The following is an 18335-nucleotide window of genomic DNA, read 5'->3' on the forward strand; positions in this document are numbered from 1 at the left end:
AGACAGAGACCACATGACAGGAGGACTAAACCAGGTTGTGAGTATCTACCATCTCGTTTTCTTAGGTAGAGTACACATCACTTTGACAACAGGAGTAGTTAAACTACCTCTGTTAGACTGATATCCAGGCTTTAGTTCAGAGGGATAACAACAGCGGACATCCATCTTGCCTGACTGGTATGATGGATGGAGATTAGAGGAAGGCTGTGGGTGACCAGGTGTAGCTATACCTTGGCCATCTTCACATTGTGGATGGTGGTGAGTTGTAGCTACCAGTATATACTGTATTTGTGATATATTTCAGCAATAAGGCCCGAGGAGGTATGGTTATTGGCCAATATACCACGGCTATATTGGTCATTGGTCATATACCACAAACCCAGAGGTGCCTTAATGCTATTATAAACTGATTATCAACATAATTAGAACAGTAAAACTAAACGTTTTGTCATACCCGTGGTATACTGTCTCATATACCATGGATTTCAGCCAATCAGCATTCAGGGCTCGAACCACCCAGTTTCTAAATGTAAAGATATTATAAAAGGGGAGGGTATACCTTGGCCATCTTGGCATTGCGGATAGTAATGAGTTGCTGGGCGATGACAGACAGCACCTCGATGTCGATGCGGTTAAACTCATCAAAACAGCACCAGGCCCCTGATTGGGCCAGACCACTGAAGAACTTCCCCATCATCTGAAACACAGACAGGTGATTGGTTCAGCAGATAGCAGGAATATAACAGGATCCTTCATTATGAAGAAGATCCACTGCTGTGGTGACACTGTCCCCTAGTGTTAGTGTCTGGGTAAAACAAAGAGAATAGGAGAGAGAGAGACAGAGACAGGAAGAGGGTTAGGATTAGAAGGGTAAAGGAAGAGGGGGAGAGAACAGGGTTTCCCAAAGTCGGTTTGGTTTTTGCCCTAGCACTACACAGCTGATTGAAATAACCAACTCATCATCAATCTCTGATTATTTGACTCAGCCGTGCAGTGCTAGAGCACTGGAATAGAAGGCGCTGTGCTGGTAAGTCTAATCAGTACCTTGTAGTCCAGTCCATCAGAACAGTTGAAGACAACACACTGGATGGACAGAGCCTTGGCCAGGTCCTTAGTGGTCTCTGTCTTCCCTGTACCAGCTGGTCCTGCTGGAGCCCCACCAAGGTCTAACTGAAGAGCCCCCATCAGACACAGGTAGCAACGATCCTAGAGAGAGACATACAATGGGTTAATGGATGGAGAGATCCTAGAGAGAGACATACAACGGGTTAATGGATGGAGAGATCCTAGAGAGAGACAAACAATAGGTTCATGGATGGAGAGATCCTAGAGAGAGACATACAACGGGTTAATGGATGGAGAGATCCTAGAGAGAGACATACAACGGGTTAATGGATGGAGAGATCCTAGAGAGACATACAACAGGTTCATGGATAGAGAGATCCTAGAGAGAGACATACAACAGGTTAATGGATGGAGAGATCCTAGAGAGAGACACACAACGGGTTAATGGATAGAGAGATCCTAGAGAGAGACATACAACAGGTTAATGGATAGAGAGATCCTAGAGAGAGACATACAACAGGTTAATGGATGGAGAGATCCTAGAGAGATCCTAGAGAGAGACAACAGGCTAATGGGTGGAGAGATCCTAGAGAGATCCTAGAGAGATCCTAGAGAGAGACAACAGGTTAATAGGTGGAGAGATCCTAGAGAGAGACAACAGGTTAATAGGTGGAGAGATCCTAGAGAGATCCTAGAGAGAGACAACAGGTTAATAGGTGGAGAGATCCTAGAGAGATCCTAGAGAGAGACAACAGGTTAATGGGTGGAGAGATCCTAGAGAGATCCTAGAGAGAGACATACAACAGGTTAATGGATAGAGAGATCCTAGAGAGAGACATACAACAGGTTAATGGATGGAGAGATCCTAGAGAGAGACATACAACGGGTTAATGGATGGAGAGATCCTAGAGAGAGACATACAACGGGTTAATGGATAGAGAGATCCTAGAGAGACATACAACAGGTTAATGGATAGAGAGATCCTGGAGAGAGACATACAACGGGTTAATGGATGGAGAGATCCTAGAGAGAGGCATACAACGGGTTAATGGATAGAGAGATCCTAGAGAGAGACATACAACGGGTTAATGGATAGAGAGATCCTAGAGAGAGACATACAACAAGTTAATGGATGGAGAGATCCTAGAGAGATCCTAGAGAGAGACAACAGGTTAATGGGTGGAGAGATCCTAGAGAGATCCTAGAGAGAGACATACAACAGGTTAATGGATAGAGAGATCCTAGAGAGAGACATACAACAGGTTAATGGATGGAGAGATCCTAGAGAGAGACATACAACGGGTTAATGGATGGAGAGATCCTAGAGAGAGACATACAACGGGTTAATGGATAGAGAGATCCTAGAGAGACATACAACAGGTTAATGGATAGAGAGATCCTGGAGAGAGACATACAACGGGTTAATGGATGGAGAGATCCTAGAGAGAGGCATACAATGGGTTAATGGATAGAGAGATCCTAGAGAGAGACATACAATGGGTTAATGGATGGAGAGATCCTAGAGAGAGACATACAACGGGTTAATGGATGGAGAGATCCTAGAGAGGGACATACAACGGGTTAATGGATGGAGAGATCCTAGAGAGAGACATACAACGGGTTAATGGATAGAGAGATCCTAGAGAGAGACATACAACAGGTTAATGGATGGAGAGATCCTAGAGAGAGACATACAACGGGTTAATGGATGGAGAGATCCTAGAGAGAGACATACAATGGGTTAATGGGTGGAGAGATCCTAGAGAGATCCTAGAGAGTGACAGCAGGTTAATGGGTGGAGAGATCCTAGAGAGATCCTAGAGAGATCCTAGAGAGAGACAACAGGTTAATGGGTGGAGAGATCCTAGAGAGATCCTAGAGAGTGACAGCAGGTTAATGGGTGGAGAGATCCTAGAGAGAGACAACAGGTTAATGGGTGGAGAGATCCTAGAGAGATCCTAGAGAGAGACAACAGGTTAATAGGTAGAGAGATCCTAGAGAGATCCTAGAGAGAGACAGCAGGTTAATGGATGGAGAGATCCTAGAGAGAGACAACAGGTTAATGGGTGGAGAGATCCTAGAGAGATCCTAGAGAGAGACAGCAGGTTAATGGGTGGAGAGATCCTAGAGAGAGACATACAGCAGGTTAATGGATGGAGAGATCCTAGAGAGAGACAACAGGTTAATGGGTGGAGAGATCCTAGAGAGATCCTAGATAGAGACAGCAGGTTAATGGATGGAGAGATCCTAGAGAGAGACAACAGGTTAATGGGTGGAGAGATCCTAGAGAGATCCTAGAGAGAGACAACAGGTTAATGGGTGGAGAGATCCTAGAGAGATCCTAGAGAGATCCTAGAGAGATCCTAGAGAGAGACAACAGGTTAATGGGTGGAGAGATTCTACAGAGACACAAGAGGTTTGTGGATTTTCTTTCCTTCTTAATGCATTTGAGCCAATCCGTTGTGTTGTGACAAGGTAGGGATGGTATACAGAAGATAGCCCTATTTGGTAAAAGACCAAGTCCATATTATGGCAAGAACAGCTCAAATAAGCAAAGAGAAACTACAGTCCATCATTACTTTAAGATATGAAGATCAGTCAATCAGGAAAATTAAGAACTTTGAAAGTTGCTTCAAGTGCAGTCGCAAAAACGACTGACAAGCGTGATGATGAAACTGGCTCTCATGAGGACCGCCAGAGGAAAGGAAGACCCAGAGTTACCTCTGCTACAGAGGATAAGTTCATTACAGTTACCAGCCTCAGAAATTGCAGCCCAAATAGATGCTTCACAGAGTTCAAGTAACAGACACATCTCAACATCAACTGTTCAGAGGAGACTGCGTGAATCAGGCCTTTTTGTGGTCGAATTGCTGGAAAGAAACCACTACTAACGGACACCAATAAGAAGAAGAGACTTGCTTGGGCCAAGAAACACGAGCAATGAACATTAGACCGGTGGAAATCTGTCGGTCTGATGAGTCCAAATTTGAGATTTTTGGTTCCAACCGTCGTGTCTTTGTGAGACGCAGAGTAGATGAACGGATAATCTCTGCATGTGTGCTTCCCACAGTGAAGCACGGAGGAAGAGGTGTGATGCTGTGGGGGTGCTTAGCTGGTGAAACTGTCTGTGATTTACTTAGCATTCAAGGAACACTTAACCAGCATGGCTACCACAGCATTCTGCAGCGATACGCCATCCCATCTGGTTTGAGCTTAGTGGGACTATCATTTGTTTTTCAACTGGACAATGACCCAACACACCTCCAGGCTGTGTAAGGGCTATTTGACCAAGAAGGAGAGTGATGGAGTGCTGCATCAGATGACCTGGCCTCCACCCAATCCCCCCGACCTCAACCCAATTGAGATGGTTTGGGATGAGTTGGACCGCAGAGTGAAGAGCAGCCAACAAGTATTAAGCATATGTGGGAACTCCTTCAAGACTGTTGGAAAAGCATTCCAGGTGAAGCTGGTTGAGAGAATGCCAAGAGTGGGCAAAGCTGTCATCAAGGCAAAGGGTGGCTACTTTGAAGAATCTCAAATATAAAATATATTTTGATTTGTTTAACTTTGAGACACGGGGGAACATGGGCATGTTAATCAAGGCATCCTGACACATATTTCCCCATGCAGTGCTTTTCAAATAGATGTCTGATGACTGAAAATGTCCCGAGGCGCATGCACACACACACACACACACACACACACACACACACACACACACACACACACACACACACACAAAGACAATCATGCACAGAAGGATACCATCTGCACTGTCTTAGACTGTTGCTGTGATACTTTGTTTGTTACTGTCTTGAGTGAGTGAGTGTGTGTGTGTGTGTGCGTGTGCGTGTGCGTGTGCGCGCGTGCGCGTGTGTGCGTGTGTTACTGTGAGAGGGGTGATGACGAGGCGAGGGCAGGCCCCCAGGTATTCATATCCATAGATGTACATGGACAGAGCCATCCTGGCCACACAGTTATCTAGGTCCAAGTCCCAGTAGTAACGCAGCTGCCTCTGCCACTCAAAGTTACTGCTGGAGTCAACCTACACACACACACACACGCACACGCACACGCACACACAGACAAATAAACAGGACATAAACTGTTATTTTTGTTCAGACAAGTTGGATTTATGTAAAACAATCTTTTTTGAATGAACTACACTTCCCATGATGCAGTGAGTGGGTGGTTTGCAGGCCGACAGTACCTTCCGGGCCACGAGGTCTGTGACAATGTCCCTGGCATGCACGTCTACTGTGATGAGAGCTGTGATGATGTTACGGTGCAGGTTGGGGAGTTGGCCTCGTACCAGGGCTGCTAGGGCATTCAGCCTCTATAGACAGACAGACAGACAGACAGATAGATAGACAGACAGACAGACAGACAGACAGACAGACAGACAGACAGACAGACAGACAGACAGACAGACAGACAGACAGACAGACAGACAGACAGACAGACAGACAGACAGACAGACAGACAGACAGACAAGCAGGGAGGGAGACAGACACACAAGCAGGGAGGGAGGCAGACAGACACACAAGCAGACAGAGAGGCAGGGATGGAGGAAGGCAGACAGACAGACAGACAAGCAAGCAGGGAGGGAGGCAGGCAGAGAGGCAGGGAGGGAGGAAGGCAGGCAGACAAGCAGGGAGGGAGGCAGGCAGGCAGAGAGGCAGGGAGGGAGGAAGGCAGACAGACAAGCAGGGAGGGAGGCAGGCAGAGAGGCAGGGAGGGAGGAAGGCAGACAGACAAGCAGGGAGGGAGGGAGGAAGGCAGACAAACAAGCAGGGAGGGAGGCAGGCAGACAGACAAGCAGGGAGGGAGGCAGGCAGACAGACAAGCAGGGAGGGAGGCAGGCAGAGAGGCAGGGAGGGAGGAAGGCAGACAGACAAGCAGGGACGGAGGCAGACAGAGCGGCAGGGAGGGAGGAAGGCAGACAGACAAGCAGGGAGGGAGGCAGGCAGAGAGACAGGGAGGAAGGCAGACAGACAAGCAGGGAGGGAAGCAGGCAGAGAGGCAGGGAGGGAGGAAGGCAGATAGACAAGCGGGGAGGGAGGCAGGCAGAGAGGAAGGCAGACAGACAAGAACCAGGAGAATTATCAAAAACAAAAGTATTTCTATGAAGATAAATATCTCTGTTCCAAGCTGTTGTCACCACTGTAGGCTGTTGAAACCAGTCATTGTGGACGATCGTACATCAATGTTGACATATTCAAAGTCCTGCAGGGCCATGAAGTGGTCGTGGTCTCCCTCCAGACAGCCGTCCAGGTCTCTGCACCACATCAACTGACTGATGGTTAACACCACCTGGTGGACACAGAGGAACACTGCAGATGGACTCTTACAGACACCAGGTTAACAACACATGAGATCATACAATAAAAATTCATTCATTTCTTCAGAGGCAACCCAACTCCTCTCATTCTTTACTCTGGTAGTCAGCGATGGAGGTTAGTGTGTGTGTGTGTGTGTGTGTGTGTGTGTGTGTGTGTGTGTGTGTGTGTGTGTGTGTGTGTGTGTGTGTGTGTGTGTGTACCTGTGAGGGGTGTCCAGCCACCACCCACTCCTCTCGTTCTTTACTCTGGTAGTCAGCGATGGAGGTTAGTGTGTGTGTGTGTGTGTGTGTGTGTGTGTGTGTGTGTGTGTGTGTGTGTGTGTGTGTGTGTGTGTACCTGTGAGGGGTGTCCAGCCACCACCCACTCCTCTCGTTCTTTACTCTGGTAGTCAGCGATGGAGGCCTTGCTGAGGCGTCGGAGGGAAGAGAACATGGCCTCCTCTACTTTACCCAGCCAGTCCTCTACGTTACCACGCGCCTTCAGACCTTTAGCCAGGCCCACCTACACACACACATACACACAGGATAAACACACACACACACACAGAATAAACACACACACACACAGGATAAACACACACACACAGCATAAACACACACACACAGCATAAACACACACACACAGCATAAACACACACACAGGATAAACACACACAGCATAAACACACACACACAGCATAAACACACACACACAGCATAAACACACACACAGGATAAACACACACACCCAGCATAAACACACACACAGGATAAACACACACACACAGCATAAACACACACAGGGATAAACACACACACAGGATAAACACACAGGGATGGACACACACACACACACACACACACACACACAGGGGGACACACAAACACACACCCACACACAAAGGGACACACAAACACACAGGGACACACACACAAGGATGAACACACACACACACAGGGACACACACACACACAGGGACACACACACACACACACACAGGGACACACAAACACACAGGGACACACACACACACACAAGGATGAACACACACACACAGGGAAACACAAGCACACACACACAGACACACACACACAGACACACACACACACACACGGACACACACACACACACAGAGACACACAAACACACAGGGACACACACACACACACACACAGGGACACACAAACACACACAGGGACACACAAACACACACACAGGGACACACACACACACACACACAGGGACACACACACAGGGACACACACACACACACACAGGGACACACACAGACACACACACACACGCACACACACAGACACACAGGGACACACACACACAGGGACACACACACACACAGGGACACACACACACACACAGACACACACACACACACACACACACAGACACACAGGGACACACACACACAGGGACACACACACACAGGGACACACACACACACACACACAGGGACACACAAACACACAGGGACACACACAGGGACACACACAGGGACACACACACACACACACACACACACACAGGGACACACACACACAGGGACACACACACACACACAGGGACACACACACACACATAGGGACACACACACACAGGGACACACACACACAGGGACACACACACACAGGGACACATACACACAGGGACACACACACACACACCAAATAATGGAAGTAACAACATTTCCGTTAAAAACTGTGTTACATCGATCTTGACATCTCAAGATCTCTCTCCAGTGACAGTGAAATAATCGACAGAGAGAAAAACCAGCAAGTCTCCTCTCTCTCTCTCTCAGGTGAGAAGAAAAGAAGAAGGAGAGAGGGAGAGAATCCTCTCAGGTGAGACCATGGCCAGAATATTACCTACCTTCTCTCCTTCAGGTGAGACCATCACCAGTATATTACCTACCTTCTCTCCTTCAGGTGAGACCATGACCAGTATATTACCTACCTTCTCTCTCTCAGGTGAGACCATGGCCAGTATATTACCTACCTTCTCTCCTTCAGGTGAGACCATGGCCAGTATATTACCTACCTTCTCTCCTTCAGGTGAGACCATGACCAGTATATTACCTACCTTCTCTCTCTCAGGTGAGACCATGGCCAGTATATTACCTACCTTCTCTCCTTCAGGTGAGACCATGGCCAGAATATTACCTACCTTCTCTCCTTCAGGTGAGACCATGACCAGTATATTACCTACCTTCTCTCTCTCAGGTGAGACCATGGCCAGAATATTACCTACCTTCTCTCCTTCAGGTGAGACCATGACCAGTATATTACCTACCTTCTCTCCTTCAGGTGAGACCATGACCAGTATATTACCTACCTTCTCTCCTTCAGGTGAGACCATGACCAATATATTACCTACCTTCTCTCTCTCAGGTGAGACCATGGCCAGTATATTACCTACCTTCTCTCCTTCAGGTGAGACCATGACCAGTATATTACCTACCTTCTCTCCTTCAGGTGAGACCATGACCAGTATATTACCTACCTTCTCTCCTTCAGGTGAGACCATGACCAGAATATTACCTACCTTCTCTCCTTCAGGTGAGACCATGACCAGTATATTACCTACCTTCTCTCTCTCAGGTGAGACCATGACCAGTATATTACCTACCTTCTCTCCTTCAGGTGAGACCATGACCAGAATATTACCTACCTTCTCTCCTTCAGGTGAGACCATGACCAGAATATTACCTACCTTCTCTCCTTCAGGTGAGACCATGACCAGTATATTACCTACCTCTCCTTCAGGTGAGACCATGACCAGTATATTACCTACCTTCTCTCCTTCAGGTGAGACCATGGCCAGAATATTACCTACCTTCTCTCCTTCAGGTGAGACCATGACCAGTATATTACCTACCTTCTCTCTCTCAGGTGAGACCATGGCCAGAATATTACCTACCTTCTCTCTCTCAGGTGAGACCATGGCCAGTATATTACCTACCTTCTCTCCTTCAGGTGAGACCATGACCAGTATATTACCTACCTTCTCTCCTTCAGGTGAGACCATGACCAGTATATTACCTACCTTCTCTCCTTCAGGTGAGACCATGACCAGAATATTACCTACCTTCTCTCCTTCAGGTGAGACCATGACCAGTATATTACCTACCTTCTCTCTCTCAGGTGAGACCATGACCAGTATATTACCTACCTTCTCTCCTTCAGGTGAGACCATGACCAGAATATTACCTACCTTCTCTCCTTCAGGTGAGACCATGGCCAGTATATTACCTACCTTCTCTCCTTCAGGTGAGACCATGACCAGTATATTACCTACCTTCTCTCTCTCAGGTGAGACCATGACCAGTATATTACCTACCTGCTCTCCTTCAGGTGAGACCATGACCAGTATATTACCTACCTTCTCTCTCTCTCTCTCTCTCTCAGGTGAGACCATGACCAGTATATTACCTACCTTCTCTCCTTCAGGTGAGACCATGACCAGTATATTACCTACCTTCTCTCCTTCAGGTGAGACCATGACCAGTATATTACCTACCTGCTCTCCTTCAGGTGAGACCATGACCAGTATATTACCTACCTTCTCTCTCTCAGGTGAGACCATGGCCAGTATATTACCTACCTTCTCTCCTTCAGGTGAGACCATCACCAGTATATTACCTACCTTCTGTCCTTCAGGTGAGACCATGACCAGTATATTACCTACCTTCTCTCCTTCAGGTGAGACCATGACCAGTATATTACCTACCTGCTCTCCTTCAGGTGAGACCATGACCAGTATATTACCTACCTTCTCTCTCTCAGGTGAGACCATGACCAGTATATTACCTACCTTCTCTCCTTCAGGTGAGACCATGACCAGAATATTACCTACCTTCTCTCCTTCAGGTGAGACCATGGCCAGTATATTACCTACCTTCTCTCCTTCAGGTGAGACCATGACCAGTATATTACCTACCTTCTCTCTCTCAGGTGAGACCATGACCAGTATATTACCTACCTGCTCTCCTTCAGGTGAGACCATGACCAGTATATTACCTACCTTCTCTCTCTCTCTCTCTCTCTCAGGTGAGACCATGACCAGTATATTACCTACCTTCTCTCCTTCAGGTGAGACCATGACCAGTATATTACCTACCTTCTCTCCTTCAGGTGAGACCATGACCAGTATATTACCTACCTGCTCTCCTTCAGGTGAGACCATGACCAGTATATTACCTACCTTCTCTCTCTCAGGTGAGACCATGGCCAGTATATTACCTACCTTCTCTCCTTCAGGTGAGACCATCACCAGTATATTACCTACCTTCTGTCCTTCAGGTGAGACCATGACCAGTATATTACCTACCTTCTCTCCTTCAGGTGAGACCATGACCAGTATATTACCTACCTGCTCTCCTTCAGGTGAGACCATGACCAGTATATTACCTACCTTCTCTCTCTCAGGTGAGACCATGGCCAGTATATTACCTACCTTCTCTCCTTCAGGTGAGACCATGACCAGTATATTACCTACCTTCTCTCTCTCAGGTGAGACCATGACCAGTATACTACCTACCTTCTCTCTCTCAGGTGAGACCATGACCAGTATACTACCTACCTTCTCTCTCTCAGGTGAGACCATGACCAGTATATTACCTACCTTCTCTCCTTCAGGTGAGACCATGACCAGTATATTACCTACCTTCTCTCTCTCAGGTGAGACCATGAACAGTATATTACCTACCTTCTCTCCTTCAGGTGAGACCATGACCAGTATATTACCTACCTTCTCTCTCTCAGGTGAGACCATGACCAGTATATTACCTACCTTCTCTCCTTCAGGTGAGACCATGACCAGTATATTACCTACCTTCTCTCTCTCAGGTGAGACCATGACCAGTATATTACCTACCTTCTCTCCTTCAGGTGAGACCATGACCAGTATATTACCTACCTTCTCTCCTTCAGGTGAGACCATGACCAGTATACTACCTACCTTCTCTCCTTCAGGTGAGACCATCACCAGTATATTACCTACCTTCTGTCCTTCAGGTGAGACCATGACCAGTATATTACCTACCTTCTCTCCTTCAGGTGAGACCATGACCAGTATATTACCTACCTTCTCTCCTTCAGGTGAGACCATGACCAGTATATTACCTTCCTTCTCTCCTTCAGGTGAGACCATGACCAGTATATTACCTACCTTCTCTCTCTCAGGTGAGACCATGACCAGTATATTACCTACCTTCTCTCCTTCAGGTGAGACCATGGCCAGTATATTACCTACCTGCTCTCCTTCAGGTGAGACCATGACCAGTATATTACCTACCTTCTCTCCTTCAGGTGAGACCATGACCAGTATATTACCTACCTTCTCTCCTTCAGGTGAGACCATGACCAGTATATTACCTACCTTCTGTGATTCAGGTGAGACCATGACCAGTATATTACCTACCTGCTCTCCTTCAGGTGAGACCATGACCAGTATATTACCTACCTGCTCTCCTTCAGGTGAGACCATGACCAGTATATTACCTACCTTCTCTCTCTCAGGTGAGACCATCACCAGTATATTACCTACCTTCTCTCTCTAAGGTGAGACCATGGCCAGTATATTACCTACCTTCTCTCCTTCAGGTGAGACCATCACCAGTATATTACCTACCTTCTGTCCTTCAGGTGAGACCATGACCAGTATATTACCTACCTTCTCTCCTTCAGGTGAGACCATCACCAGTATATTACCTACCTTCTCTCTCTCAGGTGAGACCATGACCAGTATATTACCTACCTCTCCTTCAGGTGAGACCATCACCAGTATATTACCTACCTTCTCTCTCTCAGGTGAGACCATGACCAGTATATTACCTACCTTCTCTCTCTCAGGTGAGACCATGACCAGTATATTACCTACCTCTCCTTCAGGTGAGACCATCACCAGTATATTACCTACCTTCTCTCTCTCAGGTGAGACCATGACCAGTATATTACCTACCTTCTCTCTCTCAGGTGAGACCATGACCAGTATATTACCTACCTCTCCTTCAGGTGAGACCATCACCAGTATATTACCTACCTTCTCTCCTTCAGGTGAGACCATGGCCAGAATGTCGTTGCTGTAGACCTTCTCCTGCTCTCCGTCTGCAGGCTGCGTTGTCATGGCGCCGGGGGGCGGAGGGGGCAGCAGGGCGAACTCCAGGCGGGCGATAGCATCAAAACACTTCCTGAGGTGGGGCTGAACGGCCTGGGGATTCCTGGTCTGAGCCAAGATCTCCAGGAGCTCATCGTTGGACAGGAAGTAGAACCTGGGAACGGTACCGAGAGACGGACCCATTGGTTCATGAAGTGTCTTCCAACATTTTACCACAGGGAACATCACAACACAGTGAGACATGACATCAGCAGATATAGATCCATTAACCAAGTGGTTAAGACGGTGACCACCAATCCTGGTCCTAGAGAGATACATGCAGACAGCAGAGTACCTGGGGAAGATGACTCTCTTGGACTCCAGGTAGGCCTCCAGACACTTCTGGATCTGGTCTAGCAGGGCGTTGTTGTTCTGGAAGATCTCCAGCAGACCTGTAGAGAGACAAAGTGAACAGGGGAGGGGTGTTGGTGTGTGTGATACCCCTCTCTCTCTCTCTCAGTGTGTGAGTGTGTGTGAGGTGAGAGAGAGAGTTAGTTACCTGGCTGTGTAGCAGCCCTCAGAGCATTGGGAAGCCTGTTGACCTTCCTCATAATCTCCTTCCAGGACTTGTCCACCTGGAGGAACATCTTGGCTTCAGCAGGAAGCTGCCTCTGGATGTCTGGAGCACTGAAGATACTCTCCAGGTAGAGCCAGTTACGCTGACACGTCAGCCACTCTTCCTACAGGAGAGAGAGAGAGAGAGAGAGAGAGGGAAGGAGGGATGGAGGTAGAGAGAGAGGTTATATTCTGGAGCACTGAAGATACTCTCCAGGTAGAGCCAGTTACGCTGACATGTCAGCCACTCTTCCTACAGGAGAGAGAGAGAGAAGTTATCATGTGGAGCACTGAAGATACTCTGCAGGTAGAGCCAGAGAGAGAGAGAGAAAGAAAGAAAGAAAAACAGAACAAAAGAACAAAATAAAGAGAGAGAGAGAGAAGTAGATCAGTGAGAGAAAGAGGGTTAGGATTAGAAGGGTAGAGGGGGAGGGGAAGAGAAGGAGGAGAGAATGACCTAGCATTTGATACATGACCATTTGGTGTATAAAACAGCATCATCACACAGTACCATCCTTTTGATTTGGTCTGCCACTAGTCTGTCACCTAGAGTTTAGCCAAAACAGTAAATGAATGTGATTGGTCTCGGTCTCACCAGTGTCTGGCTGAAGAGGTTTAGCTGCCTCTGCCACTCGTCTACTCTGGTCTTGATGGGGCCGACGTAGCGAGAGGACGCCACCGTGGCCATGTTGATGGTACTGTCATCCAGCAGCACCTGAATGTCATCAGTTCCTCCCAGGATGAACAGGTCTTTAGACTCCCGGTGGGAGAGAACCGGAAACTCCGTGGTCTTCCAGGAATCCTCAACCTACACAGTGGGGTTGAGTTTAGACAATAGCAATTACAGGAAGTAGAACTACAACATGGAATCTGTTCATGTTCTTCCTGGGTCTTTCCTACCTTTTTAAGGATGGTCTCCAGGGATGCCTCTCCTGAAGCCTGTCCTGACACCTGGAAGAGAAGAACCAGACTGGTCAAACACTTTACTGTACTGCTTCTGTTTGACCTGGTTTACCTGCTACAACGGAATGGCTACATACAACTACATCAACAAGTCTGTAGTTGGTACCTCCTGTATGTCCATGTCATAGCAGAGGGTGGGTGGTACCTCCTGTATGTCCATGTCATAGCAGAGGGTGGGTGTTACCTCCTGTATGTCCATGTCATAGCAGAGGGTGGGTGTTACCTCCTGTATGTCCATGTCATAGCAGAGGGTGGGTGTTACCTCCTGTATGTCCATGTCATAGCAGAGGGTGGGTGGTACCTCCTGTATGTCCATGTCATAGTAGAGGGTGGGTGTTACCTCCTGTATGTCCATGTCATAGCAGAGGGTGGGTGGTACCTCCTGTATGTCCATGTCATAGCAGAGGGTGGGTGATACCTCCTGTATGTCCATGTCATAGTAGAGGGTGGGTGGTACCTCCTGTATGTCCATGTCATAGCAGAGGGTGAGTGTTACCTCCTGTATGTCCATGTCATAGCAGAGGGTGGGTGTTACCTCCTGTATGTCCATGTCATAGCAGAGGGTGGGTGGTACCTCCTGTATGTCCATGTCATAGCAGAGGGTGAGTGTTACCTCCTGTATGTCCATGTCATAGCAGAGGGTGGGTGGTACCTCCTGTATGTCCATGTCATAGCAGAGGGTGGGTGGTACCTCCTGTATGTCCATGTCATAGCAGAGGGTGGGTGGTACCTCCTGTATGTCCATGTCATAGCAGAGGGTGGGTGGTACCTCCTGTATGTCCATGTCATAGCAGAGGGTGGGTGGTACCTCCTGTATGTCCATGTCATAGCAGAGGGTGGGTGGTACCTCCTGTATGTCCATGTCATAGCAGAAGGTGAGTGTTACCTCCTGTATGTCCATGTCATAGCAGAGGGTGGGTGGTACCTCCTGTATGTCCATGTCATAGCAGAGGGTGTGGGTGTTACCTCCTGTATGTCCATGTCATAGCAGAGGGTGTGGGTGTTACCTCCTGTATGTCCATGTCATAGCAGAGGGTGTGGGTGTTACCTCCTGTATGTCCATGTCATAGCAGAGGGTGGGTGGTACCTCCTGTATGTCCATGTCATAGCAGAGGGTGGGTGGTACCTCCTGTATGTCCATGTCATAGCAGAGGGTGTGGGTGTTACCTCCTGTATGTCCATGTCATAGCAGAGGGTGGGTGTTACCTCCTGTATGTCCATGTCATAGCAGAGGGTGGGTGGTACCTCCTGTATGTCCATGTCATAGCAGAGGGTGGGTGGTACCTCCTGTATGTCCATGTCATAGCAGAGGGTGGGTGTTACCTCCTGTATGTCCATGTCATAGCAGAGGGTGGGTGGTACCTCCTGTATGTCCATGTCATAGCAGAGGGTGGGTGGTACCTCCTGTATGTCCTTGTCATAGCAGAGGGTGGGTGTTACCTCCTGTATGTCCATGTCATAGTAGAGGGTGGGTGTTACCTCCTGTATGTCCATGTCATAGCAGAGGGTGGGTGGTACCTCCTGTATGTCCATGTCATAGCAGAGGGTGGGTGGTACCTCCTGTATGTCCATGTCATAGCAGAGGGTGGGTGTTACCTCCTGTATGTCCATGTCATAGCAGAGGGTGGGTGGTACCTCGTGTATGTCCATGTCATAGCAGAGGGTGGGTGTTACCTCCTGTATGTCCATGTCATAGCAGAGGGTGGGTGGTACCTCCTGTATGTCCATGTCATAGCAGAGGGTGGGTGGTACCTCCTGTATGTCCATGTCATAGCAGAGGGTGGGTGGTACCTCCTGTATGTCCATGTCATAGCAGAGGGTGGGTGTTACCTCCTGTATGTCCATGTCATAGCAGAGGGTGAGTGTTACCTCCTATATGTCCATGTCATAGCAGAGGGTGGGTGGTACCTCCTGTATGTCCATGTCATAGCAGAGGGTGGGTGGTACCTCCTGTATGTCCATGTCATAGCAGAGGGTGGGTGGTACCTCCTGTATGTCCATGTCATAGCAGAGGGTGGGTGGTACCTCCTGTATGTCCATGTCATAGCAGAGGGTGGGTGGTACCTCCTGTATGTCCATGTCATAGCAGAGGGTGGGTGGTACCTCCTGTATGTCCATGTCATAGCAGAGGGTGGGTGTTACCTCCTGTATGTCCATGTCATAGCAGAGGGTGAGTGTTACCTCCTGTATGTCCATGTCATAGCAGAGGGTGGGTGGTACCTCCTGTATGTCCTTGTCATAGCAGAGGGTGGGTGTTACCTCCTGTATGTCCATGTCATAGTAGAGGGTGGGTGTTACCTCCTGTATGTCCATGTCATAGCAGAGGGTGGGTGGTACCTCCTGTATGTCCATGTCATAGCAGAGGGTGGGTGGTACCTCCTGTATGTCCATGTCATAGCAGAGGGTGGGTGTTACCTCCTGTATGTCCATGTCATAGCAGAGGGTGGGTGGTACCTCGTGTATGTCCATGTCATAGCAGAGGGTGGGTGGTACCTCCTGTATGTCCATGTCATAGCAGAGGGTGGGTGGTACCTCCTGTATGTCCATGTCATAGCAGAGGGTGGGTGGTACCTCCTGTATGTCCATGTCATAGCAGAGGGTGGGTGGTACCTCCTGTATGTCCATGTCATAGCAGAGGGTGGGTGTTACCTCCTGTATGTCCATGTCATAGCAGAGGGTGAGTGTTACCTCCTATATGTCCATGTCATAGCAGAGGGTGGGTGGTACCTCCTGTATGTCCATGTCATAGCAGAGGGTGGGTGGTACCTCCTGTATGTCCATGTCATAGCAGAGGGTGGGTGGTACCTCCTGTATGTCCATGTCATAGCAGAGGGTGGGTGGTACCTCCTGTATGTCTATGTCATAGCAGAGGGTGGGTGTTACCTCCTGTATGTCCATGTCATAGCAGAGGGTGAGTGTTACCTCCTGTATGTCCATGTCATAGCAGAGGGTGGGTGGTACCTCCTGTATGTCCATGTCATAGCAGAGGGTGAGTGTTACCTCCTGTATGTCCATGTCATAGCAGAGGGTGGGTGGTACCTCCTGTATGTCCATGTCATAGTAGAGGGTGTGGGTGGTACCTCCTGTATGTCCATGTCATAGCAGAGGGTGGGTGGTACCTCCTGTATGTCCATGTCATAGCAGAGGGTGAGTGTTACCTCCTGTATGTCCATGTCATAGCAGAGGGTGGGTGGTACCTCCTGTATGTCCATGTCATAGCAGAGGGTGGGTGGTACCTCCTGTATGTCCATGTCATAGCAGAGGGTGAGTGTTACCTCCTGTATCGCTTCGCTGTAGCTGAAGATGTTGAGTTCCTCTAGAGAGGCCAGAGTTTGAGGTTCCTCCAGGAGACTGGTCTCTATGATGGCCTCCAGGATCTCCCAGTGTCTGCCCTTCAGACACGGGTTACGCAGGTCTGTGATCACTGGGAGCTGGAGGGAGAAAACACACACACACGTTACACTCACACACACACACACACACACACACACACACTGAGTGTACAAAACGTTAGTACCCCCTTCTGCCCTCAGAACAGTCTCAATTCGTCAGGACATGGACTCTACAAGGTGTTGAAAGCGTTCCACAGGGAAGCTGGCCCATGTTGACTCCAATGCTTCCCACAGTTGTATCACGGTGGCTGGATGTCCTTTGGGTGGTGGACCATTCTTGATACACACAGGAATGTTGAGTGTGAAAAACCCAGCAGCGTTGCAGTTCTTTACACACTCAAACCGGTGCACCTGGCACCTACTACCATACCCCATTCAAAGGCACTTAAATCTTTTGTCTTGCCCATTCACCCACTGAATGGAACACACAATCCATGAATCAATTGTCTCAAGGCTTAAAAACCCTTCTTTAACATGTCTCCTTCCCTTCATCTACACTGATTGAAGTGGATTTAACAAAGTGACATCAATAAGGGATCATAGCTTTCACCTGGATTCACCTGGTCAGTCTGTGTCATGGAAAGAGCAGGTGTTTCTAATGTTTTGTACACTCATGCATATACAGTATATTACAGACCGTAACAAAAAACACCTTCTGTCACACATCATATCAACATCAACTGGAGAGAATCATCCTACACACACACATCATACCTTCTCCCTCATGCCCTCAACGTGCTCTTTGAGTCGTGGAACCACACTGTTGGGTGGCAGGCCTTTCTCCAGCTGGTTCACACACTTGGCATACTTATTGACCTGGGCACTCAGAGTCTCTGGGTCCAACTCCTCAAACTTACACTGGGAGAGAGAG

General features: G+C 48.3%; 1 protein-coding gene across 1 annotated transcript in view; it reads right to left on the reverse strand.

Moving 5' to 3' along the window:
• Positions 1 to 18335, reverse strand: part of dnah6 (dynein, axonemal, heavy chain 6) — a 129304-nt gene that overhangs the window by 89806 nt on the left and 21163 nt on the right. The window contains exons 19-31 of the mRNA XM_029766640.1: positions 18179 to 18322; positions 17348 to 17503; positions 14010 to 14060; positions 13705 to 13917; positions 13054 to 13234; positions 12850 to 12946; positions 12441 to 12669; positions 6744 to 6908; positions 6268 to 6378; positions 5276 to 5401; positions 4955 to 5110; positions 1045 to 1206; positions 560 to 697 (exon numbers count right to left, since the gene is read on the reverse strand). Coding sequence (XP_029622500.1) covers positions 560 to 697; positions 1045 to 1206; positions 4955 to 5110; positions 5276 to 5401; positions 6268 to 6378; positions 6744 to 6908; positions 12441 to 12669; positions 12850 to 12946; positions 13054 to 13234; positions 13705 to 13917; positions 14010 to 14060; positions 17348 to 17503; positions 18179 to 18322 — 1929 coding nt within the window. The remainder of the gene's footprint in view (positions 1 to 559; positions 698 to 1044; positions 1207 to 4954; positions 5111 to 5275; positions 5402 to 6267; positions 6379 to 6743; positions 6909 to 12440; positions 12670 to 12849; positions 12947 to 13053; positions 13235 to 13704; positions 13918 to 14009; positions 14061 to 17347; positions 17504 to 18178; positions 18323 to 18335) is intronic.

The sequence above is a fragment of the Salmo trutta genome, chromosome 11 (assembly GCF_901001165.1).
Source record: "Salmo trutta chromosome 11, fSalTru1.1, whole genome shotgun sequence".
NCBI lineage: Eukaryota > Metazoa > Chordata > Actinopteri > Salmoniformes > Salmonidae > Salmo > Salmo trutta.